This window comes from Oncorhynchus clarkii, chromosome 6, assembly GCF_045791955.1.
Source record: "Oncorhynchus clarkii lewisi isolate Uvic-CL-2024 chromosome 6, UVic_Ocla_1.0, whole genome shotgun sequence".
Taxonomy (NCBI): Eukaryota; Metazoa; Chordata; class Actinopteri; order Salmoniformes; family Salmonidae; genus Oncorhynchus; species Oncorhynchus clarkii.
The window spans coordinates 5,216,970-5,242,932 of record NC_092152.1 but is presented as its reverse complement, the minus strand read 5'-3'; the positions used below and the strand labels follow the sequence as shown (position 1 = coordinate 5,242,932).

At 43.6% G+C, this 25,963-nt stretch overlaps 2 protein-coding genes across 2 annotated transcripts; one reads left to right on the top strand and one right to left on the bottom strand.

The window, feature by feature from the left end:
- Nucleotides 1–101: 101 nt before the first annotated feature.
- On the top strand, nucleotides 102–25,963 carry LOC139411881 (cell division cycle protein 20 homolog B-like). Its single transcript, XM_071158629.1, has 12 exons — nucleotides 102–201; nucleotides 292–366; nucleotides 7,314–7,551; nucleotides 12,269–12,363; nucleotides 12,667–12,714; nucleotides 13,399–13,489; nucleotides 19,536–19,753; nucleotides 21,116–21,210; nucleotides 21,338–21,566; nucleotides 23,920–24,045; nucleotides 25,026–25,146; nucleotides 25,866–25,963. The coding sequence occupies exons 1-12, from the start codon at nucleotides 139–141 to the stop codon at nucleotides 25,961–25,963; spliced, it is 1,497 nt and encodes a 498-aa protein (XP_071014730.1). The 5' UTR covers nucleotides 102–138.
- LOC139411879 (probable glutathione peroxidase 8) lies at nucleotides 5,203–7,018 on the bottom strand. The gene is made up of 3 exons (XM_071158628.1): nucleotides 6,711–7,018; nucleotides 6,262–6,523; nucleotides 5,203–5,963 (listed from the first exon to the last, which is right to left on the bottom strand). Exons 1-3 carry the CDS (start codon nucleotides 7,014–7,016, stop codon nucleotides 5,800–5,802), a joined length of 732 nt encoding a protein of 243 aa, XP_071014729.1. The 5' UTR covers nucleotides 7,017–7,018; the 3' UTR covers nucleotides 5,203–5,799.

The window sequence follows — 25,963 nt, the reverse complement described above, 5'->3', positions numbered from 1 at the left end:
CCTGTGCGTATTTAGGAACTACGAAGCACAGGAAAAAAACAGGTGCACATTCAGCCACAGTGGATCGAAAGGGTAACAAGTTAGGTTACTACTGTCAGTCAGTAAAGTTCGCAAGAGTTTTTATTTTGTTAAGCTAACATGGACTGGAAGTTGAATAGATATTCGCGTTGTAAAGTGAAAACCGAGGACACGGTGCTTTGGGTAGGTTTAGGTCCACCTAGTGTTGTGTAGTGCGTAATTGTGGGGTGAACGCCGAGTGTAAACTGTTATTTTGTTTATTCTACCGGTCAGGAGAACATCACGAGGAGGCTGCTGGTGGATTTCAGGACGAAGAGGAGACATTGCTCCGTTCCTACATCACAAAAGGTAAGGTGGTGATATCAATCATTTTATAACGTAGGCTAGTAATAACACACATATACGTTGATTGTGCCACAATACAATGAAGAAGACCCGGAGTAAATAATAGTTAAACCAGTTTGTTAAACATATCAGTGGACAGGAAAGGAGAGGAGGAGAAGACATGAAAGGGGGAGAAGAGAGGAGGAGAGAACAGAAAAGCAGAGAAGAGGGGAGGAGAGGATGGTGACAGTGTGGCAGTGTACCGCTGCTAGCTGTGCTAATGTGATTGACCGCTGTCAGCTACACTCCTCACTGCTGCTGTCTGAAGCAGTGCCCCCCCCCACACCTTTAACAGACAGACAGACACAGAGACAGGCAGACTGACAGGCAGACACAGAGACAGACAGACAGGCAGGCATGCACCTTAAAACAGCTATTGCACCTATTTGATTTAATAAAACAAAAAAATAATTGGTTTCTCAGACTAACACAAATGCCAGTTTAGGTGGTAACACAGATTGAAGTCCTCCTGTGGGCGGGGTCTGGTAACACAGATTGAAGTCCTCCTGTGGGCGGGGTCTGGTAACACAGATTGAAGTCCTCCTGTGGGCGGGGTCTGGTAACACAGATTGAAGTCCTCCTGTGGGCGGGGTCTGGTAACACAGATTGAAGTCCTCCTGTGGGCTGGGCTGGGTCTGGTAACACAGATTGAAGTCCTCCTGTGGGCGGGGTCTGGTAACACAGATTGAAGTCCTCCTGTGGGCTGGGCGGGGTCTGGTGGTGAAAGCTGATTTGAGTGGGCAGCAGATGTCAAAGAAGCAGCTGGCAGAGACAGAAACACAAGTAGCCTTGAAAGTCAAACACTCTTCCCTTATTACAAGGTGCTGGGCTGAATTCATCAATGAATGGGCAGAACGTATGATGTAATCAGTTATGAGATAGTGATGAAATGTGCTTGGTTTTTAGTACACTCTTTGGAAAAAAAAAGGGTTCCAAAAGGGTTCTTTGGCTGTCCTGAAAGGAGAACCCTTATTGGTTCCAGGTAGAACCCCTTTGGGTTCCATAACCCTCCGTGAAAAGGGTTCTACATGTACATGGAACCCAAAAGGGCCTTCTTTACCTGGAATCAATAAGGGTTCTTCAAAGGGGAACAGCCAAATAACCCTTTTAGGTTCTAGATAGCACCTTTTTTGTGTGTATTATATAATTCGTATTTGGTTTAGTAGGCAGTGTAATGTAACGTGATTGGTCAGTAGGCAGTGTAATGTAACGTGATTGGTCAGTAGGCAGTGTAATGTAACGTGATTGGTCAGTAGGCAGTGTAATGTAACGTGATTGGTTAGTAGGCAGTGTAATGTAATGTGATTGGTTAGTAGGCAGTGTAATGTAACGTGATTGGTTAGTAGGCAGTGTAATGTAATGTGATTGGTTAGTAGGCAGTGTAATGTAACGTGATTGGTCAGTAGGCAGTGTAATGTAATGTGATTGGTTAGTAGGCAGTGTAATGTAACGTGATTGGTCAGTAGGCAGTGTAATGTAACGTGATTGGTTAGTAGGCAGTGTAATGTAATGTGATTGGTTAGTAGGCAGTGTAATGTAACGTGATTGGTTAGTAGGCAGTGTAATGTAACGTGATTGGTCAGTAGGCAGTGTAATGTAACGTGATTGGTCAGTAGGCAGTGTAATGTAACGTGATTGGTCAGTAGGCAGTGTAATGTAACGTGATTGGTCAGTAGGCAGTGTAATGTAACGTGATTGGTTTAGTAGGCAGTGTAATGTAACGTGATTGGTCAGTAGACAGTGTAATGTAACGTGATTGGTTTAGTAGGCAGTGTAATGTAACGTGATTGGTCAGTAGACAGTGTAATGTAACGTGATTGGTTAGTAGGCAGTGTAATGTCGGTTGACTTCTGTGATTTGATAAGGTTGAGAGTTGTTCAACATGTGATCGGTTAGTAAGCAGCGTAATGTAACGTGATTGGTTAGTAGGCAGTGTAACGTTAGCTGACTGTTTTCTCATTTGTCAGCTCACTCTACAGTTGCTCCCTAACCTCTCACCCGAAACTCCGCCTCCACCCGCCAAGGATTTAACCCACCTGGGCAGGCATGCTGCATACAGACTTTTCTTTTTGTTCCAACCCTGCACTAACACACCTAATTCTACAATTCTACGAATCTGCTTCTCTCTGTTACTTTGATTCGCTGCATAAGGTGTGTTAGAGCCGGGCTGGAGCCCTAGTGGCGCTCCGGGAGGAGGGTTGGTCGCCCCTGCTTTCTCTTCTGTTCCGATTGGGCGGCTGGGAGGCAGTGTCTTGTTAGCTGATTGGTTTGTTTTACCAGCTTACCTGCTGCTGCCCTCTAGCTGTCCATGTAAACCGTCACTGATCATTGGATATCACCATCTCTAATGGCCGTACATCACAGCAGAGATCATCAACCAGATTCAGCCATGGGACGCCTGAACATAATTACAAATCATTTGTAGATGGTAAATTGACCACAAGAACCTCAAACAGATATAATATTTGAATAAAACATAATAATTTCAAACCTTGCTTACATTTGTATACGATCACATCTCTCTTTTATACGTGCTTAGGTTGTGAAGGTGAGGAGATAGGAGGCTCCTGAGTGGTGCAGCGGTCTAAGGCACTGCATCTCTGTTCAAGACTGTAGTCCCTGGTTCAAATCCAGGCTACATCACATCTGGCTGTGAGTCCTATAGTGCAGTGCACTATGGGCCCAGTGTCATCTGGCTTTGGTTAGGGTAGACCGTCATAGTAAATAAGAATGTGTTCTTATTAACTGACTTGCCCTTGTTAAATATATATATATTTTTTAAAGGAGGAGATAGAATCCGTGTCACGATGTGTTGAGTTCAGCAGTTACACAGTCTTCCATATCACGAATAGGATACTTTAAGGTCAACATTGGAAACATTGTATCAAACGTGTAAAATACTATTCCTTCTATGAATCAATGAAACAAGGTCCCTTTAAGTTGATTACTTGAAATTCTGCATTAACAGTTTATTTTATGATTGTACTACATTAAACATGTACATACTACCTCAATCAGCCTGACTAACCGGTGTCTGTATAGTCTCTCTACTGTATATAACCTCTCTACTGTATATATGTACAAACTACCTCACTCAGCCTGACTAACCGGTGTCTGTATAGTCTCTCTACTGTATATAACCTCTCTACTGTATATATGTACATACTACCTCAATCAGCCTGACTAACCGGTGTCTGTATGTAGCCTTGCTACTTTTATAGCCTCTCTACTGTATATAGCCTTTCTACTGTATATAGCCTCTCTACTGTATATATGTACATACTACCTCAATCAGCCTGACTAACCGGTGTCTGTATAGTCTCTCTACTGTATATAACCTCTCTACTGTATATATGTACATACTACCTCAATCAGCCTGACTAACCGGTGTCTGTATGTAGCCTTGCTACTTTTATAGCCTCTCTACTGTATATAGCCTTTCTACTGTATATAGCCTCTCTACTGTATATATGTACATACTACCTCAATCAGCCTGACTAACCGGTGTCTGTATAGTCTCTCTACTGTATATAACCTCTCTACTGTATATATGTACATACTACCTCAATCAGCCTGACTAACCGGTGTCTGTATGTAGCCTTGCTACTTTTATAGCCTCTCTACTGTATATAGCCTCTCTACTGTATATAACCTCTCTACTGTATATAGCCTCTCTACTGTATTTAGCCTCTCTACTGTATATAACCTCTCTACTGTTATATAGCCTCTCTACTGTATATAACCTCTCTACTGTATATAGCCTCTCTACTGTATATAACCTCTCTACTGTATATAACCTCTCTACTGTTATATAGCCTCTCTACTGTATATAACCTCTCTACTGTATATAGCCTCTCTACTGTATATAGCCTCTCTACTGTATATAACATCTCTACTGTATATAGCCTCGCTACTTTTATAGCCTCTCTACTGTATATAGCCTCTACTGTATATAGCCTCTCTACTGTATATAGCCTCTCTACTGTATATAGCCTCGCTACTTTTATAGCCTCTCTACTGTATATAACCTCTCAACTGTATATAGCCTCTCTACTGTATATAACCTCTCTACTGTATATAACCTCTCTACTGTATATAGCCTCTCTACTGTATATAACCTCTCTACTGTATTTAGCCTCTCTACTGTATATAGCCTCTCTACTGTATATAGCCTCTCTACTGTTATAGCCTCTCTACTGTATATAGCCTCTCTACTGTATATAGCCTCCCTACTTTAATAGCCTTGCTACTATATATAGCCTCTCTACTGTATATAGCCTCTCTACTGTATATAGCCTCTCTACTGTATATAACCTCTCTACTGTATATAGCCTCGCTACTTTTATAGCCTCTCTACTGTATATAGCCTCTACAGTATATAGCCTCTCTACTGTATATAGCCTCTCTACTGTATATAGCCTCGCTACTTTTATAGCCTCTCTACTGTATATAACCTCTCTACTGTATATAACCTCTCTACTGTATATAGCCTCTCTACTGTATATAACCTCTCTACTGTATAGAGCCTCTCTACTGTATATAGCCTCTCTACTGTATATAACCTCTCTACTGTATAGAGCCTCTCTACTGTATATAGCCTCTCTACTGTATATAGCCTCTCTACTGTATATAGCCTCACTACTGTATATAGCCTCTCTACTGTTATTTTTCACTGTTGTTTTATTTATTTACCTATCTATTGTTCACCTAATACCTTTTCTGCACTATTGGTTAGAGCCTGTAAGTCAGCATTTCACTGTTGTATTCGGCGCACGTGACAAATAAACTTTGATTTAAACGTTTATAAACATAACAGTCTTTAATTTATCTCAGGACAAGACAAACTGAACAAGATGGCCATGTGTACATGCAGCTACCAGAGAGTACTGACACAAAGAACATCTATATTACACACACAGAGACACACACACAGACACACAGACACACACACACACACACACACACACACACACACACACACACACAGAGACACAGACACACACACACAGAGACACACACACACACACACACACACACAGAGACACACACAGAGACACACACACACACACACACACACACACACACACACACACACACACACACACACACACACACACACACACAGAGACACACACACACACACAGACACACACACACACACAGAGACACACACACACACACACACACACACACACACACTCTTATTGTAGTCCTGTTGCCATCCAGTAAAATACTAAACCCACCTACAGTGCAATGAACATGATCTTCTGCAAAGTTTGTCAAAGTGGTCAAATCATAATAAAGTGTGTTGAAATGTTCGTCCGTCGCACAGTACCCCAGGAACGTTCAATCGAACTCAGAGGTGTAGTCACTCCTGTCTTGACAAGTTCCACGCTGTTAGAGCTCTGCCCTTTTCTTCAGAATGATCTCGCGCACCATGGCCGTGGCCTCCTGACGAACGCTGTCGACGGGCTCCTCTGCCTTCCAGTACCTCACCACCTGGCCCTCAGGGTTCACCAGGAACTTCCAGAAGTTCCACTTCGGAATCTTTTTTACAGAATCTGTATGGTGAAATGGAAACAAACATTTATCAGGCCTAATGTTCTGTGTTGGTGTTGTGTTGCCAATGTACCGCAATAACTACAATTCCTCTTACACCCACAGTGTCCATGAAAAACATGATCTTGAATAGAATAGAAAATACTAATTTTATATACACTAAATATAAGGCTGTAAAAGCCTATAGGCTAAGCTTTGTTTACTTGTGATAACATTCACCTTGTTCTTCTTGTCCTTAGAAAAAGACTAAACTATATTGATTAGATCTCTGTTTTAATGATAAAGTCTACTGTGTCTTACCTGTTATGAATTTGAAAGCTGGCTCCGCCTCCGATCCCATGATTTTGATCTTACTGAAAATAGGGAAGGTGACGCCATGGGTGTTCTTGGCGTTGGCCTCGATGTCCCGGCTGGTCCCCATCTCGGTCTCCCCGAACTGGCCGCAGGGAAAAGCCAGCACGTTGAAATGGGACGTCCCCAGTTCCCGATGCAGCTCTTGCAGAGAGCGATAGTTATTCTCTGTGTGTTCGCTGTGGCTCGCCACGTTGACAACCAGAGACGCCTGCGCGCATGAAGAAAATCAGAGGATTGTAAACATTAGGCCTAAATACTATACTTTTTTGGGGGGGGAAACGTGCTAAATCGCAGAAACCAGTTATCAACATTTTAGAAAAAAGAAGTGACTTCAGCAGTACGCCTACACTGAGTTCAGTTAGTTTACTAGTGGAGTTTTGCTGACGTGAACTTACTTTGCCTCTGTATCTCTCCAGAGAAACGCTTCTCCCTTTGGCGTCCTTCACCTCAAAAGAGTAGAAATCTTGCGGCTTCCGCGACTTAGTGATTTTGAGAAAACTATGTAGCGTTAATAAACATCCCATAACAACAGTCATACTCAGTAGAACCCTGACCATTCGTGATCGAGGGTTCGAGGGCTTGTTCGGGTAGCCCCCCAAAACCTCCAGCGCCTCCATCTTGGAGGGGGAACAATGAGAGCTTGGGGCGGGGGAAGGAGTTAGTGAACCGCTGCTGGGTTGAGTCTGGCTGGACGGGCGCATAGCGAAGTGAGGAGCCAACGGGCTTTGGAGGAGGTCTGTTCTGTGTTAGGCATCACATTTCACTATAGGCATTTCGTTTTTATGTCGATTTATCAACACTCTGATTTATTATTTGTCTAGGCCTACATCTCGGGCAAAATCTTTAAATCTGGAATGTTTTACTGTGGGTCTACTTTTTAAAAAATAGCGTAAGATGTGAATATAGGGATACACTTGATCCTATTTGTTGCAGGTAATAACTAATTTTTTTATCAGCCATTATTCTAATGTCAGGTCTATTTTACTCTTTTTTTTTAGACAAGCACCGAGGCGCCTCATCTCTCATCATCGTACAAACGCTTCAAGAGTCGGATGGTGACCAGGCGGCTGAGCGCAGAGCAGCCTTTAGCCAGTAGCCCCATGGTCGCCAGGGGGCGCCATTCTCCCTGCCGAGAGGTCGACACGGTCTGTCAGAGACTGTCTCTGGATTCACCGTCAGGGGGCGCAGCGAGAACAAAACTGACACAAGAGCAGAGCACAGAGACAAGCCTTCAAGGTTTGAATTAATGAATGAATGCATGAAGGAATGAATGTTTTTTTTCTTTTTATAATATAAGTAGCCTACTACAGGTAAGGTTTAACAGTTAACTCTACGAGGTCTACTTCTATATTTTCAAACAGCCACAAATATACACAATGTTGTTTATGTGAAAAGGGCCCCCTCTTATTTCCTGTTATTGTAAGCACCAATGACTGTAAAGGTACACAGACATACACTGAACAAAAATATACATGTAACATGTAAAGTGTTGGTCCTATGTTTCATGAGAAATGTTCCATACGCACAAAAAATATATATCTTAAGTTTTGTGCACAAAATGTGTTTATCCCCCTGTTAGTGAGCATTTCTCCTTTACCAAGATAATCCATCCACCTGACAGGTGTGGCATACAAAGAAACTGATTAAACAGCATGATCATTACACAGGTGCACCTTGTGCTGGGGGGTGCTGAGGAGTATTTCTGTCTGTAAAGCCTTTTAGTGGGGAAAAACTCATTCTGATTGGCTGGGCCTGGCTCCCCAGTGTGTGGGCCTATGCACTCCCAGGGACCACCCATGGCTGCATCCCATAGATTATGGCCTAATTTATTTATTTAAATTAACTGATTTCCTTATGAACTGTAACTTAGTAAAATCTTTGAAGTTGTTTCATGTTTTTTTTTTATTTTTTTATTGCAATCTACTGCAGAGATAGCCTGTAGAGTTCTATCTTACTATCCAGGTCTGTACCAAAAACAATTTGAGCTTCTACTTCTAAAAATGCACCTTTCCAGAAACAAGTTTCTCACAGTTGCCACTTGCTAAACACCACCCTCTGCCCCCAGCATTGCCCTGGACACCATATGTGAATTGATTGCCCCCATCTATCTTCTGAGCCCGTGCTGCTAGGTGACCTAAACTGGGATATGCTTAACACCCCGGCCATCCTACAATCTTAGTTTGATGCCCTCAATCTCACACAAATGATCTATGAACCTACCAGGTACAACCCCAAATCTGTAAATCCGCACCCTCATAGATATCATCCTAACTAACTCGCTCACCAAATACACCTCTGCTGTTTCCAACCAAGATCTCAGCAATCACTGCCTCATTGCCTGCATCCGTAATGGGTCCGCGGTCAAACGACCACCCCTCATCACTGTCAAACGCTCCCTAAAACACTTCTGCGAACAGGCCTTTCTAATCGACCTGGTCGGGGTATCCTGGAAAGACATTGACCTCATCCCGTCAGTAGAGGATGCCTGGTTATTCTATAAAAGATAAGTGTTAAATGCCTTCCTCACCATCTTAAATACGAATGCTCCATTCAAACATTTTTGAACCAGGAATAGATATAGCCCATGGTTCACTCCAGACCTGTCTGCCCTTGACCAGCACATAAACATCCTGTGGTGTTCTGTATTAGCATCGAATTGCCCCCGTGATATGCAACTTTTCAGGGAAGTTAGGAACCAATATACACAGGCAGTTAGGAAAGCTAAGGCTAGCTTTTTCAAACAGAAATGTGCATCCTGTAGTACAAACTCAAAGTTCTGGGACACTGTAAAGTCCATGGAGAATAAGAGCACCTCTGCCCACTGCACTGAGGCTAGGAAACACGGTCACTACTGATAAATCCACAATAATTGAGAATTTCAAGAAGCATTTTTCTACGGCTGGCCATGCTTTCCACCTGGCTACTCCTACCCCGGTCAACAGAATTGCGCTCCACACAGCAACTCGCCCAAACGTACCCCACTTCTCCTTCACACAAATCCAGATAGCTGATGTTCTGAAAGAGCTGCAAAATCTGGACACTTACAAATCAGCCGGGCTAGACAATCTGGACCCTCTCTTTTCTAAAATTATAGCAACCCCTATTACTAGCCTGTCCAACCTCTCTTTCGTATCGTCTGAGATTAGATTGGAAAGCTGCCGCAGCTGCGGTCATCAAAGCATTTCTCAACCGCTGGCCATCCTCCTGGCTACTCCAACCTCGACCAACAGCTCCGCCCCCCCCCCCCCCCCCCCCCCCCCCCTCCCGCAGCTACTCGCCCAAGCCTCTCCAGGTTCTCCTTTACCCAAATCCAGATAGCAGATGTTCTGAAAGAGCTGCAAAACCTGGACCCATACAAATCAGCTGAGCTTGACAATCTGGACCCTCTATTTCTGAAACTATCCGCCGCCATTGTCGCAACCCCTATTACCAGCCTGTTCAACCTCTCTTTCGTATCGTCTGAGATCCCCAAGGATTGGAAAGCTGCCGCGGTCATCCCCCTCTTCAAAGGGGGGGACACTCTTGACCCAAACTGCTACAGACCTATATCTATCCTACCCTGCCTTTCTAAGGTCTTCGAAAGCCAAGTTACCAAACAGATCACTGACCATTTCGAATCTCATCGTACCTTCTCCACTATGCAATCTGGTTTCAGAGCTGGTCATGGGTGCACCTCAGCCACGCTCAAGGTCCTAAACGATATCATAACCGCCATCGATAAGAGACATTGCTGTGCAGCCGTATTCATCGACCTGGCTAAGGCATTCGACTCTGTCAATCACAACATTCTTATTGGCAGACTCAACAGCCTTGGTTTCTCAAATGATTGCCTCGCGTGGCTCACCAACTACTTCTGTGATAGAGTTAAGTATGTCAAATCGGAGGGCCTGTTGTCCGGACCTCTGACAGTCTCTATGGGGGTGTCACAGGGTTCAATTCTCAGGCCGACTCTCTTCTCTGTATACATCATTGATGTCACTCTTGCTGCTGGTGATTCTTCGATCCACCTCTACGCAAACGACACCATTCTGTATACTTCTGGCCCTTCGTTGGACACTGTGTTTAACTAACCTCTAGACGAGCTTCAATGCCATACATCTCTCCTTCCGTGGCATCTAACTGCTCTTAAATGCAAGTAAAGCTAAATGCATGCTTTTCAATCGATCGCTGCCCGCCCGTCCAGCATCACTACTCTGGACGGCTTTGACTTAGAATACGTGGACAACTACAAATACCTAGGTGTCTGGTTAGACTAAACTCTCCTTCCAGACTCACATTAAACATCTCCATTCCAAAATTAAGTCTAGAATCGGCTTCCTATTTCGCAACAAAGCATCCTTCACTCATGCTGCCAAACATACCCTCGTAAAACTGACCATCCTTCCGATCCTCGACTTCGGCGATGTAATTTACAAAATAACCTCCAACACTCTACTCAACAAATTGGATGCAGTCTATCACAGTGCCATCTGTTTTGTCACCAAAGCCCCATATACTACCCACCACTGCGACCTGTATGCTCTCGTTGGCTGGACCTCGCTTCATACTCGTCGCCAAACCCACTGGCTCCAGGTCATCTACAAGTGCTAGGTAAAGCCCTGCCTTATCTCAGTACACTGGTCACCATAGCAGCACTAGCTTTAAGAGCAGCTCACTGATCACTGCACCTGTACATAGTTCATCTGTAAATAGCCCATCCAATCAACCTCATCCCCATACTGTATTTATTTATTTATCTTGCTCCTTTGCACCCCAGTATCTCAACTTGCACATTCATCCTCTGCACATCTACCACTCCAGTGTTTCATTGCTATATTGTAATTACTTCGCCACCATGGCCTATTAATTGCCTGACCTCTCTTATCCTACCTCATTTCCACATGCTGTATATATATTTTTCAACTGTATTATTGACTGTATGTTTGTTTATTCCATGTGTAACTCTGTGTTGTTGTACGTGTCGAACTGCTTTGCTTTATCTTGGCCAGGGTCGCAGTTGCAAATGAGACCTTGTTCTCAACTAGCCTACCTGATTAAATAAAGGTGTTCTCAACTGGCCTACCTGGTTAAATAGAGGTGTTCTCAACTAGCCTACCTGGTTAAATAAAGGTGTTCTCAACTAGCCTACCTGGTTAAATAAAGGTGTTCTCAACTGGCCTACCTGGTTAAATAAAGGTGTTCTCAACTAGCCTACCTGGTTAAATAAAGGTGTTCTCAACTGGCCTACCTGGTTAAATAGAGGTGTTCTCAACTAGCCTACCTGGTTAAATAAAGGTGTTCTCAACTAGCCTACCTGGTTAAATAAAGGTGTTCTCAACTAGCCTACCTGGTTAAATAAAGGTGTTCTCAACTAGCCTACCTGGTTAAATAGAGGTGTTCTCAACTAGCCTACCTGGTTAAATAAAGGTGTTCTCAACTAGCCTACCTGGTTAAATAAAGGTGAAATAAAAAGTAAAACAAAATATGTAATGAAATTACATGTACATATGAAGACAAACTTGAAAGGGTGAAATATGAAACGTCATTGTTTGCTGAACTGATCGATTCTGATATCAAACTAATGGGGATTATAGATTGAATTAACCGATCACTGATTGTATTATTCTTCTCGTGATTATGATTAAATGATTACGAGCCTAAATGACTCAAGGATGATTCCTATTGATCTCTTAAATGAACTGGATTGTTTCATTCCCTAATTATGTTAATAATTAGAAGGATTGTTATGATTTGATTGGATACCTGTTATTCTGTTTCCTTTGTGATGCAGCACAGACTACCCAGTAAATATACCACTTTATGGTTAAAGGAATTCCTGCCTCAGGCTCATCCATTCCTCTGTCACCTGACCCCTGACCACCCTGTTCACCTTCACTGTCCGTCTTCCTGCCGGTCCAGCTACCCACACAGATTCCACTAGTCTGTCACCGACGGTGTGAACTTTCTCTTTCAGACACAGTGACGGAGGCTGTAGTGTCAGACCTACCACAGCATGTCGTCAGACCTGTCACCGCATCGACCACTTACAGGAGGAATGTGCCTAAACAGGTCTATTCAAACACTCACTGGCACACACACACACACACACACACACACACACACACACACACACACGTTTTGTTTTACTATTGTTGTGGGACCTTCATTTGATTTCCCTTTAAAATGTTATTTTCCTTAACTCCTAACTCCTAACCCCTAACTCCTAACTCCTAATTCCTAACCCCTAATTCCTAAACCTAACTGTAACTTAAATAGCCATTGTCCACATGGGGATATGGGAAATGTACCCATGAAGGAGAATTGTCCTTGTTTTTACTGTAAATAACTATGTTGTTGTTGTTGTTGTTGTAGGATTGGGTGTGGTCTGCTTCTGGAGAACAGGACAGATGTTCAGAGAAGGCAGGTACAGAATGACTGCTATATTTAGTAGGACTGCTATATGTAGTAGGACTGCTATATGTAGTAGGACTGCTATATGTAGTAGGACTGCTATATGTAGTAGGACTGCTATATGTAGTAGGACTGCTATATGTAGTAGGACTGCTATATGTAGTAGGACTGCTATATTTAGTAGGACTGCTATATGTAGTAGGACTGCTATATGTAGTAGGACTGCTATATGTAGTAGGACTGCTATATGTAGTAGGACTGCTATATGTAGTAGGACTGCTATATGTAGTAGGACTGCTATATGTAGTAGGACTGCTATATTTAGTAGGACTGCTATATTTAGTAGGACTGCTATATGTAGTAGGACTGCTATATGTAGTAGGACTGCTATATGTAGTAGGACTGCTATATGTAGTAGGACTGCTATATGTAGTAGGACTGCTATATGTAGTAGGACTGCTATATGTAGTAGGACTGCTATATTTCTATTTAATACTGCTCTGTCAGCAGTACACGAGAGGCTGGTGACGGGAGGACAGACTCATAATCATGTTTGGAATGGAGTGAATGAAATTTGATACCATTCCATGAATTCCTTTCAAGCCTCCGGCCTCCTGTGCTACAGTATAATTTCACTGTGTGTTTTAGACCTGACTGTGTGTGTGTGTCTCTGTGTGTTAATCTGTCCTGCAGCCATTCTCTGTCATGTATATGGCTCCCTCTACTCCAGACCAGTCTAAACCACAGCTGACTCTGGCACTGCCCTCTCTGCAGGATGACTACTGTGAGTGCATGGCACTCTCTCTCACACACACACACACACACACACACACACACACACACACACACACACACACACACACACACACACACACACACACACACACACACACACACACACACACACACACACAGAGAGTTAGGGGTTAGGGGTTAGGAGTTAGGGGTTAGGAGTTAGGGGTTAGGAGTTAGGAGTTAGGAGTTAGGGGTTAGGAGTTAGGAGTTAGGGGTTAGGAGTTAGGAGTTAGGAGTTAGGGGTTAGGTAAAATAAGATTTTGAATGGAAATAAAATATAGCTAACAGGCGTATCTATTGTGTTATAGCTAACAAGCGTATCTGTTGTGTTATAGCTAACAGGCGTATCTATTGTGTTATAGCTAACAGGCTACGTTGTGTTATAGCTAACAGGCGTATCTATTGTGTTATAGATAACAAGCGTATCCATTGTGTTATAGCTAACAGGCGTATCTATTGTGTTATAGCTAACAGGCTACATTGTGTTATAGCTAACAGGCGTATCTGTTGCATTATAGCTAACAAGCGTATCTGTTGTGTTATAGCTAACAGGCTACGTTGTGTTATAGCTAACAAGCGTATCTGTTGTGTTATAGCTAACAGGCGTATCTATTGTGTTATAGCTAACAGGCTACGTTGTGTTATAGCTAACAGGCTACGTTGTGTTATAGCTAACAGGCTACGTTGTGTTATAGCTAACAGGCGTATCTATTGTGTTATAGCTAACAGGCTACGTTGTGTTATAGCTAACAGGCGTATCTGTTGCGTTATAGCTAACAAGCGTATCTGTTGTGTTATAGCTAACAGGCATATCTATTGTGTTATAGCTAACAGGCTACGTTGTGTTATAGCTAACAGGCTACGTTGTGTTATAGCTACCAGGCGTATCTATTGTGTTATAGCTAACAAGCGTATCTATTGTCTTATAGCTAACAAGCGTGTCCATTGTGTTATAGCTAACAAGCGTGTCCATTGTGTTATAGCTAACAAGCGTATCTGTTGTGTTATAGCTAACAGGCGTATCTGTTGTGTTATAGCTAACAGGCTACGTTGTGTTATAGCTAACAAGCGTATCTATTGTGTTATAGCTAACAGGCGTATCTATTGTGTTATAGCTAACAAGCGTATCTGTTGTGTTATAGCTAACAGGCTACGTTGTGTTATAGCTAACAAGCGTATCTATTGTGTTATAGCTAACAGGCGTATCTATTGTGTTATAGCTAACAAGCGTATCTGTTGTGTTATAGCTAACAGGCTACGTTGTGTTATAGCTAACAGGCTACGTTGTGTTATAGCTAACAGGCTACGTTGTGTTATAGCTAACAGGCGTATCTATTGTGTTATAGCTAACAGGCTACGTTGTGTTATAGCTAACAAGCGTATCTATTGTGTTATAGCTAACAGGCGTATCTATTGTGTTATAGCTAACAAGCGTATCTATTGTGTTATAGCTAACAGGCGTATCTATTGTGTTATAGCTAACAGGCTACGTTGTGTTATAGCTAACAGGCGTATCCGTTGTGTTATAGCTAACAGGCGTATCTGTTGTGTTATAGCTAACAGGCGTATCTGTTGTGTTATAGCTAACAGGCTACGTTGTGTTATAGCTAACAAGCGTATCTATTGTGTTATAGCTAACAGGCGTATCTATTGTGTTATAGCTAACAGGCGTATCTATTGTGTTATAGCTAACAGGCGTATCTGTTGTGTTATAGCTAACAGGCGTATCCATTGTGTTATAGCTAACAAGCGTATCCATTGCGTTATAGCTAACAAGCGTATCTATTGTGTTATAGCTAACAAGCGTATCCGTTGTGTTATAGCTAACAAGTGTATATGTTGTGTTATAGCTAACAAGCGTATCTGTTGTGTTATAGCTAACAACTGTATCTGTTGTGTTATAGCTAACAAGCATATCTATTGTGTTATAGCTAACAGGCTACGTTGTGTTATAGCTAACAGGCGTATCTATTGTGTTATAGCTAACAGGCTACGTTGTGTTATAGCTAACAGGCGTATCTGTTGCGTTATAGCTAACAAGCGTATCTGTTGTGTTATAGCTAACAGGCATATCTATTGTGTTATAGCTAACAGGCTACGTTGTGTTATAGCTAACAGGCTACGTTGTGTTATAGCTACCAGGCGTATCTATTGTGTTATAGCTAACAAGCGTATCTATTGTCTTATTGCTAACAAGCGTGTCCATTGTGTTATAGCTAACAAGCGTGTCCATTGTGTTATAGCTAACAAGCGTATCTGTTGTGTTATAGCTAACAGGCGTATCTGTTGTGATATAGCTAACAGGCTACGTTGTGTTATAGCTAACAAGCGTATCTATTGTGTTATAGCTAACAGGCGTATCTATTGTGTTATAGCTAACAAGCGTATCTGTTGTGTTATAGCTAACAGGCTACGTTGTGTTATAGCTAACAAGCGTATCTATTGTGTTATAGCTAACAGGCGTATCTATTGTGTTATAGCTAACAAGCGTATCTGTTGTGTTATAGCTAACAGGCTACGTTGTGTTATAGCTAACAGGCTACGTTGTGTTATAGCTAACAGGCTACGTTGTGTTATAGCTAACAGGCTACGTTGTGTTATAGCTAACAGGCGTATCTATTGTGTTATAGCTAACAGGCTACTTTGTGTTATAGCTAACAAGCGTATCTATTGTGTTATAGCTAACAAGCGTATCTATTGTGTTATATTTAACAGGCGTATCTATTGTGTTATAGCTAACAGGCTACGTTGTGTTATAGCTAACAGGCGTATCCGTTGTGTTATAGCTAACAGGCGTATCTGTTGTGTTATAGCTAACAGGCTACGTTGTGTTATAGCTAACAGGCGTATCTATTGTGTTATAGCTAACAGGCGTATCTGTTGTGTTATAGCTAACAGGCGTATCCATTGTGTTATAGCTAACAAGCGTATCCATTGCGTTATAGCTAACAAGCGTATCTATTGTGTTATAGCTAACAAGCGTATCCGTTGTGTTATAGCTAACAAGTGTATCTGTTGTGTTATAGCTAACAAGCGTATCTGTTGTGTTATAGCTAACAACTGTATCTGTTGTGTTATAGCTAACAAGCATATCCGTTGTGTTATAGCTAACAAGCGTATCTATTGTGTTATAGCTAACAGGCGTATCTGTTGTGTTATAGCTAACAAGCGTATCTATTGTGTTATAGCTAACAAGCGTATCCGTTGTGTTATAGCTAACAGGTGTATCTGTTGCGTTATAGCTACCAAATCAGTTAAGGTTGTTTAAACAGAAAACACTAGATGGTTAATCATAAGAAAAATGGACCAAATTAAATGTAGGCGTTCATTACCCCTGGTTAACTGGGGTAATGCTGCAACAATCTGGGAACTGCAAAAAACTCACTGAAGCTGAAGACTCATATCTCCCTCACTGGCTTTAAGCACCAGCTGTCAAAGCAGCTCACAGCTCACTGCACCTGTACATAGCCTATCTGTAAATTATGCTCCTTTGCACCCCAGTATCTCTACTTGTACACTCATCTTCTGCACATCTATCACTCCAGTGTTTCTACATTTCTATATTGTAATTATTTTGCCACTATTGACAATTTATTGCCTTAACTCCGTTATCCTACCTCATTTGCACACACTGTAAATATGATTTTTCTACTGTGTTATTGACTTGTTTATTGTTTACTCCATGTGTAACTCTGAGTTGTTGTCTGTTCACACTGCTATGCTTTATCTTGGCCAGGTCGCAGTTGAGAACTTGTTAGCCTACCTGGTTAAATAAAGGTGGAATAAAAAAAATAAAAAAAATGTTGCCATTAGTGGTATTGACGTCGTGAGGACCTGGACAAACGTTGAATACTGTAGTCTATCTGGTGTGATCTTGCTATAGCTGTGGAAAGAATGGACGTTTGTCTTTTGGATAGGGTTCAAGCTTAATTCTTTACCCAGATCTTTGTCAGATTATGCATTTCTGGGAGTGTGTGTGTGTGTGTGTGTTGGTAATGCGTGTGTTTATCTTCTAGTTAATGGAACATATAGACTGACGCAACCTCTCTTTAACAGATTCTCCAGGAAGTGAAATATAAATTCCAAAATCATACGATATGTTAAGTTCACTGGAAGATCATATGAAGTTGTTAGTGTTTGTCTTCACAATCAGATTGTATGTATGTATTTTTTGATTTAACTTTTATTTAACTGGGAAAGTCAGTTTTAAGAACAAATTCTTATTTACAATGACGGCCTACCAAAAGGCCTCCTGTGAGGACCGGGGCCTGGGATTAAAAATAAATGAAATAAAAATATAGGACAAAACTCACATCACGACAAGAGAGACAACACTACATAGAGAGAGACCTACGACAACAACGCAGCATGGTAGCAACACAACACGTCCAGCAACACAACATGGTAGCAGGACAGCATGGTAGCAGCACAACATGGTAGAAGCACAACATGGTAGCAGCACAAAACATGGCAGCAGCACAACATGGCAGCAGCACAACATGGTAGCAGCACAACATGGTAGCAGCACAACATGGTAGCAGCACAACATGGCAGCAGCACAACATGGTAGCAGCACAACATGGTAGCAGCACAACATGGCAGCAGCACAACATGGCAGCAGCACAAAACAGGTAGCAGCACAACATGGCAGCAGAACAACATGGCAGCAGAACAACATGGCAGCAGCACAACATGGCAGCAGCACAAAACAGGTAGCAGCACAACATGGCAGCAGCACAACATGGCAGCAGCACAAAACAGGTAGCAGCACAACATGGCAGCAGCACAACATGGCAGCACAAAACAGGGTAGCATCACAAAACAGGTAGCAGCACAACATGGCAGCAGAACAACATGGCAGCAGAACAACATGGCAGCAGCACAACATGGCAGCAGCACAAAACAGGTAGCAGCACAACATGGCAGCAGCACAACATGGCAGCAGCACAAAACAGGTAGCAGCACAACATGGCAGCAGCACAACATGGCAGCACAAAACAGGGTAGCATCACAAAACAGGGTAGCATCACAGCATGGTAGCATCACAAAACAGGGTAGCATCACAAAACAGGGTAGAATCACAGCATGGTAGCATCACAACATGGTAGCAGTACAGCATGGTAGCATCACAACATGGTAGCAGTACAACATGGTAGCAGCACAACATGGTAGCAGCACAAAGGGAAAGGGAAAGAAGGCTGAGACAACGATATGTTACTTACTGTGCTTTGGGGACCTTTAACAGAATGTGACTGGCAGAACGGGTGTTGTATGTGGAGGATGAGGGCTGCAGTAGATATCTCAGATGGGGGGGGGGGGGGGGGGGGGGGGGGGGGGGGGGGGGGGGTGAGGCTTAAGAGGGTTTTTATAAATAATCATTAACCAGTGAGTCTTGCGACAGGTTTACAGAGATGACCAGTTTACAGAGGAGTATAGAGTGCAGTGATGTGTCCTATAAGGAGCATTGGTGGAAAATCTGATGGCCGAATGGTAAAGAACATCTAGCCTCTCGAGAGCACCCTTACCTGCTGATCTATAAATTATGTCTCCGTAATCTAGCATGGGTAGGATGGTCATCTGAATCAGGGTTAGTTTGGCAGCTGGGGTGAAAGAGGAGCGATTATGATAGAGGAAACCAAGTCTAGATTTAACTTTAGCCTGCAGCTTTGGTATGTGCTGAGAGAAGGACAGTGTACCGTCTAGCCATACTCCCAAGTACTTGTATGAGGTGACTACCTCAAGCTCTAAACCCTCAGAGGTAGTAATCACACCTGTGGGGAGAGGGGCATTCTTCTTATCAAACCACATGACCTTTGTTTTGGAGGTGTTCAGAACAAGGTTAAGGGCAGAGAAAGTTTATTGGACACTAAGAAAGCTTTGTTGTAGAGCATTGAACACAAAATTCGTAGGTCAAACTTGAACTTGTTGTGATAAAACACACAAACAGAGCTGTCTATTTAGTAGAATACTGTAACTGCAAATACTATGTGTCAATAGTACGTTTGTTAATTTAAAAATCTTTCTCCTCTCCTCAGACAGCCACCCATTGGACTGGAGTAACAGTGGAATCGTGGCCATGGCCCTGGGGTGTGACGTTTTCCTGTGGAAGGCAGACACACCCACTCTGCAGGGCTGCATCCATCCCAGAGCAGCACCTTCTCTCCCACTGAGCCTGTCTCACTCTGTGTCTTCTGTGTCCTGGAGCAGAGATGGATGTACACTGGGCATCGGGACCAAGGAGGGCGACGTGCAGGTGGGAGACAAACATGCTCGAACCTTTAGCACAACAAATTCCTAAAACTTATTGCACAAAAAATCAAAATAAATTAAATTGATAGAACCTACAATCTATCTGTAATATTAAAGTTGATATACGCCCCCCCCCCCCCACCACAAAATAAATGTTTAAGAAAAAAGTAATATTTTGCACTAATTTCATTGGTAACATATCACACAAAATGGATGACGTTGTACGCAACAAACAGGGACCACTTTTAGCTCGTGAACACCACTTTCAAAACTACTGGCTGAAATGATTTACACGTGTTCTAGAGTGTGTCTTCAATCGACTAGCTCTCACCGTCTCATGTCAGAAGGTTAGGCGTTAACTCCGAATGATTTAAGGTAAGGGTTAAAGTTTGGGATAGGCTTAAAAAACTAAAATCTCAAAAACAACCTTCTATCGCTGGATTTGAAATTGCGACCTCTGTAATCAGAGGCAAATGCTTAGGTCCATCCACCAACCCCCTGTCCACAACTGAAACCTACGCGCTCACTGTTGCCCCCCTAGTGGACGGTTTCCGCGTCCTCTCCCGACGTCTACAGACACGGACGGACGTCAAATACTGACTTGTATCACGCGTGACCTGGCTGCTTTAATATAATGATATATTTGTGTTGTTTCCTTTTGAGGGTGTTGGATTGTTTTGTTGGCAGGTCTTCATGTTGAAAGTATGTTGACAGAACAATATCACATCTTCAAACACAGTGGAGTGATTTCCTGCTTACAGTGAGGTTAGGTTTAGCTTAGCACGGCCATGTGCATGTCATGTTCTACGTTAGTGATGTTTGTAAGACACCTCTCCCCCTCCCCCGCTGCCTCCCCCTCTGCCTCCCCCTCTGCCTCTCCCTCTCCTTCTCCCTTCCCCCCTCCATCTCCTTCTCCCTCTGCATCTGCCTCTCCCTCTGCCTCTCCCCTTCCCTCTCCTTCTCCCTCTGCATCTGCCTCTCCCCCTCCCTCCGCATCTGCCTCTCCCCCTCCTTCTCCTTCTCCCCCTCCTTCTCCTTCTCCCCCTCCTTCTCCTTCTCCCCCTCCCCCTCCTTCTCCTTCTCCCCCTCCTTCTCCTTCTCCCCCTCCCTCTCCTTCTCCTTCTCCCCCTCCCTCTCCTTCTCCTCCTCCCCCTCTCTCTCCTTCTCCTTCTCCCCCTCCCTCTCCTTCTCCCCCTCCCCTCTCTCTCCTTCTCCCCCTCCCCCTATCTCTCCCTCTCCTTCTCCTTCTCCCCCTCCTTCTCCTTCTCCCCCTCCCTCTCCCTCTTCTTCTCCTTCTCCCCCTCCTTCTCCTTCTCCCCCTCCTTCTCCCTCTCCTTCTCCCCCTCCTTCTCCGTCTCCCCCCCAGCTGTGGGATGTGGAGAAGAGGACCAGACTGAGAACTATAACGTCACACCTCTCTGGAGTGGGGGCGCTTAGCTGGAACCAACACGTACTCAGCAGGTGCGTGTGTGTGTGTGTGTGTGTGTGTGTGTGTGTGTGTGTGTGTGTGTGTGTGTGTGTGTGTGTGTGTGTACTGTTAAGGCTCTTGAGGAGTTGAGAAACACAACCATGTTCTTGTCCCTGACAGCGGTTCTGTTCTCGGGCTAATCCATCACCATGACTACCGACTTGACACCCCGACAGTGGGTGTGTTCCAACAACAAGGGGCCGTGTGCGGGCTGGAGTGGGCGCCGCAAGGAGATTGGCTGGCCAGTGGCTCAATAGACGGCCTCCTCAACATCTGGACCAATGACCTGGGGTCTAAGACGAAGACACACCCACCTGCTAGGACAATGACACAACCCAGTGCGGTCAAGGTGTGTGGCCTCAGTGTGTGTGTTCGCTACTACTGCTACTAAACATAAATGTTCTGTTACTACTACTACTACTACTACTACTACTACTACTACTACTACTGCTACTGCTACTGCTACTACTACTACTACTACTGCTACTGCTACTGCTACTACTACTACTACTACTACTAAACATAAATGTTCTGTTACTACTTCTACTGCTACTACTACTAAACATAAATGTTCTGTTACTACTTCTACTACTACTACTACTAAACATAAATGTTCTGTTACTACTTCTACTGCTACTACTAAACATAAATGTTCTGTTACTACTTCTACTACTACTACTACTAAACATAAATGTTCTGTTACTACTTCTACTGCTACTACTACTAAACATAAATGTTCTGTTACTACTTCTACTGCTACTACTACTAAACATAAATGTTCTGTTACTACTACTACTACTACTAAACATAAATGTTCTGTTACTACTTCTACTACTACTACTACTAAACATAAATGTTCTGTTACTACTTCTACTACTACTACTACTAAACATAAATGTTCTGTTACTACTTCTACTGCTACTACTACTAAACATAAATGTTCTGTTACTACTACTACTACTACTAAACATAAATGTTCTGTTACTACTACTTCTACTACTACTACTACTAAACATAAATGTTCTGTTACTACTACTTCTACTACTACTACTACTAAACATAAATGTTCTGTTACTACTTCTACTGCTACTACTACATGTTCTGTGGCTTTTGGACAAATCATGATTTCTAGGGTGTTCGGAAGGGGAGGAGAAATTTGGCCCATATACTTGCCCATAACTTACAAAAAGAGAGGGTGGAGCTCCTCGTTCTGGTTCCGATCCTCGTTCTGGTTCCGATCCTCGTTCTGTTTCCGATCCTCGTTCGGGTTCCGATCCTCGTTCTGGTTCCGATCCTCGTTCTGGTTCCGATCCTCGTTCGGGTTCCGATCCTCGTTCTGGTTCCGATCCTCGTTCTGGTTCCGATCCTCATTCTGGTTCCGATCCTCGTTCTATTTCCGATCCTCGTTCTGGTTCCGATCCTCGTTCTGGTTCCGATCCTCGTTCGGGTTCCGATCCTCGTTCTATTTCCGATCCTCGTTCTGGTTCCGATCCTCGTTCTAGTTCCGATCCTCGTTCGGGTTCCGATCCTCGTTCTGGTTCCGATCCTCGTTCTGGTTCCGATCCTCGTTCGGGTTCCTATCCTCGTTCTGGTTCCGATCCTCGTTCTGGTTACGATCCTCGTTCGGGTTCCGATCCTCGTTCGGGTTCCGATCCTCGTTCCGGTTCCGATCCTCGTTCGGTTTCCGATCCTCGTTCTGGTTCCGATCCTCATTCTGGTTCCGATCCTCGTTCTGTTTCCGATCCTCGTTCTGGTTCCGGTTCTGGTTCCGATCCTCGTTCGGGTTCCGATCCTCGTTCTGTTTCGGATCCTCGTTCTGGTTCCGATCCTCGTTCTAGTTCCGATCCTCGTTCGGGTTCCGATCCTCGTTCTGGTTCCGATCCTCGTTCTGGTTCCGATCCTCGTTCGGGTTCCTATCCTCGTTCTGGTTCCGATCCTCGTTCTGGTTACGATCCTCGTTCGGGTTCCGATCCTCGTTCGGGTTCCGATCCTCGTTCCGGTTCCGATCCTCGTTCGGTTTCCGATCCTCGTTCTGGTTCCGATCCTCATTCTGGTTCCGATCCTCGTTCTGTTTCCGATCCTCGTTCTGGTTCCGGTTCTGGTTCCGATCCTCGTTCGGGTTCCGATCCTCGTTCTGTTTCCGATCCTCGTTCTGGTTCCGATCCTCGTTCGGGTTCCGATCCTCGTTTGGGTTCCGATCCTCGTTCTGTTTCCGATCCTCGTTCTGGTTTCGATCCTCGTTCGGGTTCCGATCCTCGTTCGGGTTCCGATCCTCGTTCTGGTTTCCGATCCTCGTTCGGGTTCCGATCCTCGTTCTGGTTTCTGATCCTCGTTCGTGTTCCGATCCTCGTTCTGGTTTTCGATCCTCGTTCAGGTTCCGATCCTCATTCTGGTTCCGATCCTCGTTCTGGTTCCGATCCTCGTTCTGGTTTCGATCCTCGTTCGGGTTCCGATCCTCGTTCTGGTTTCTGATCCTCGTTCGTGTTCCGATCCTCGTTCTGGTTTTCGATCCTCGTTCAGGTTCCGATCCTCGTTCTGGTTCCGATCCTCGTTCTGGTTCCGATCCTCGTTCTGGTTTCCGATCCTCGTTCTATCTCTTCTCTGAACATGTATAGCACTAGAACTTAATCAATCATTTGACCAATTTACCCGAGACTTTAGTTCTTTAGTTAACCGAGGTGTGTGTGTGTGTGTCTGTATAGGCTATGGCATGGTGTCCTTGGCAGAAGGAGTTGATCGCCACGGGAGGGGGGCAGAGCGACGGTGTTCTGAGGATCTGGAATAACCAATCAGGTACCTGCGTTGACTCCGCCCAGACCAACTCACAGGTGGGTGTTACACAACGCAGTCATTTCATATATTTGATCTCAACAGACACACACACACACACACACACACACACACACACACACAGGATTGTGTCTAGTTACAGATCTGGGGAAGGGTACCAAAAAATGTCTGCAGAATTGAAGGTCCCCAAGAACATGGTGGCCTCCATCATTCTTAAATGGAAGAAGTTTGGAACCACCAAGACTCTTCCTAGAGCCTTGGTCAGGGAGGTGAACAAGAACCTGATGGTCACTCTGACAGAGCTCCAGAGTTCCTCTATGAAGATGGGAGAACCTTCCAGAAGGACAACCATCTCTGCAGCCCTCCACCAATCAGGCCTTAATGGTAGAGTGGCCAGACGGAAGCCACTACTCCGTAAAAGGCATATTACAGCCCACTTGGAGTTTGCCAAAAGGCACCTAAAGGACTCTCAGACCATGAAAAACAAGGTTCTCTGGTCTGGTGAAACCAAGATTGGAGGAAACCAGGCACAACACCGGGGACAAGTCTCTGAATGTCCTTGAGTGGCCTTGTACCTGGACTTGAACCCAATCGAACATCTCTGGAGAGACCGGAAAATAGCTGTGCAGCGATGCTCCCCATCCAACCTGACAGAGCTTGAGAGGATCTGCAGAGAAGAATGGGAGAAACTTCCCAAATACAAGTTCCCAGATGTTGGATGTGCTTGTAGCGTCATACCCAATGCTTTGTCATAATGGGGTAATGTGTGTAGATTGATGAGGAAAAATAATAATTTTGAATACATTTTAAAATAAGACTGTAACGTAACAAAATGTGAAGGGGTCAGAATCCTTTCCCAAGACACTGTATAGTATTAGTGATTGTGATATGAATTCAAATGCTTGGAAAATGTCACAATATTGGGCTTTATAAGTTGTTGACATCTAATGTAATTTACTAGGTTATTGTTATCAAATGTATCATTGAAAGTTGTTCTATCTATTCTATTCTATTGTAGGTGTGTTCCGTGGTCTGGTCAGAGGAGAGGAAGGCTCTGTTCACTGGCCATGGTCTTCCTCATCACCACATAACCTGCTGGAGCCCCTCCCCCTCACTGGAAGAGACCTACCAGCTACATGGTGAGACATCTGCTACTGCTACTATTACTACTGCTACTACTACTACTGATACTACTGATACTACTACTACTGCTACTACTACTACTGCTACTACTACTACTACTACTACTACTACTACTACTGCTATTACTACTACTACTACTGCTACTACTACTACTGCTACTACTACTACTACTACTACTGCTACTGCTACTACTACTACTGATACTACTACTACTACTACTACTACTACTACTAAACATAAATGTTCTGTTACTACTTCTACTGCTACTACTTCTACTGCTACTACTACTAAACATAAATGTTCTGTTACTACTAATTTTGCACGCCCAATTTTTCAGTTTTTGAATTGTTAAAAAAGTTTGAAATATCCAATAAATGTCGTTCCACTTCATGATTGTGTCCCACTCTTTGTTGATTCTTCACAAAAAAATACAGTTTTATATCTTTATGTTTGAAGCCTGAAATGTGGCAAAAGGTCGCAAAGTTCAAGGGGGCCGAATACTTTCGCAAGGCACTGTATTTCATAGTTTTGATGTCTTCACTATTCTATAATGTAGAAAATAGTAAAAACAAAAACGCTTGAATGAGTCGGTGTGTCCAAGCTTTGGACTGGTACTGTATAAGAGCTGCTCAACCCACAGATAGGGGAGCCTGATAAGACCAGATACGTATTTTTCTCATTGTTACAATGCTGTTATTGTGATTTTTTTTTTCAGGTCACATTGGTCGTGTTTTGCACCTGGCCCTCAGTCCCAATGGAACCAAGCTCCTCTCAGCTGGAGCAGACTGTCTGGGCCATGTCTGGAACACCTAG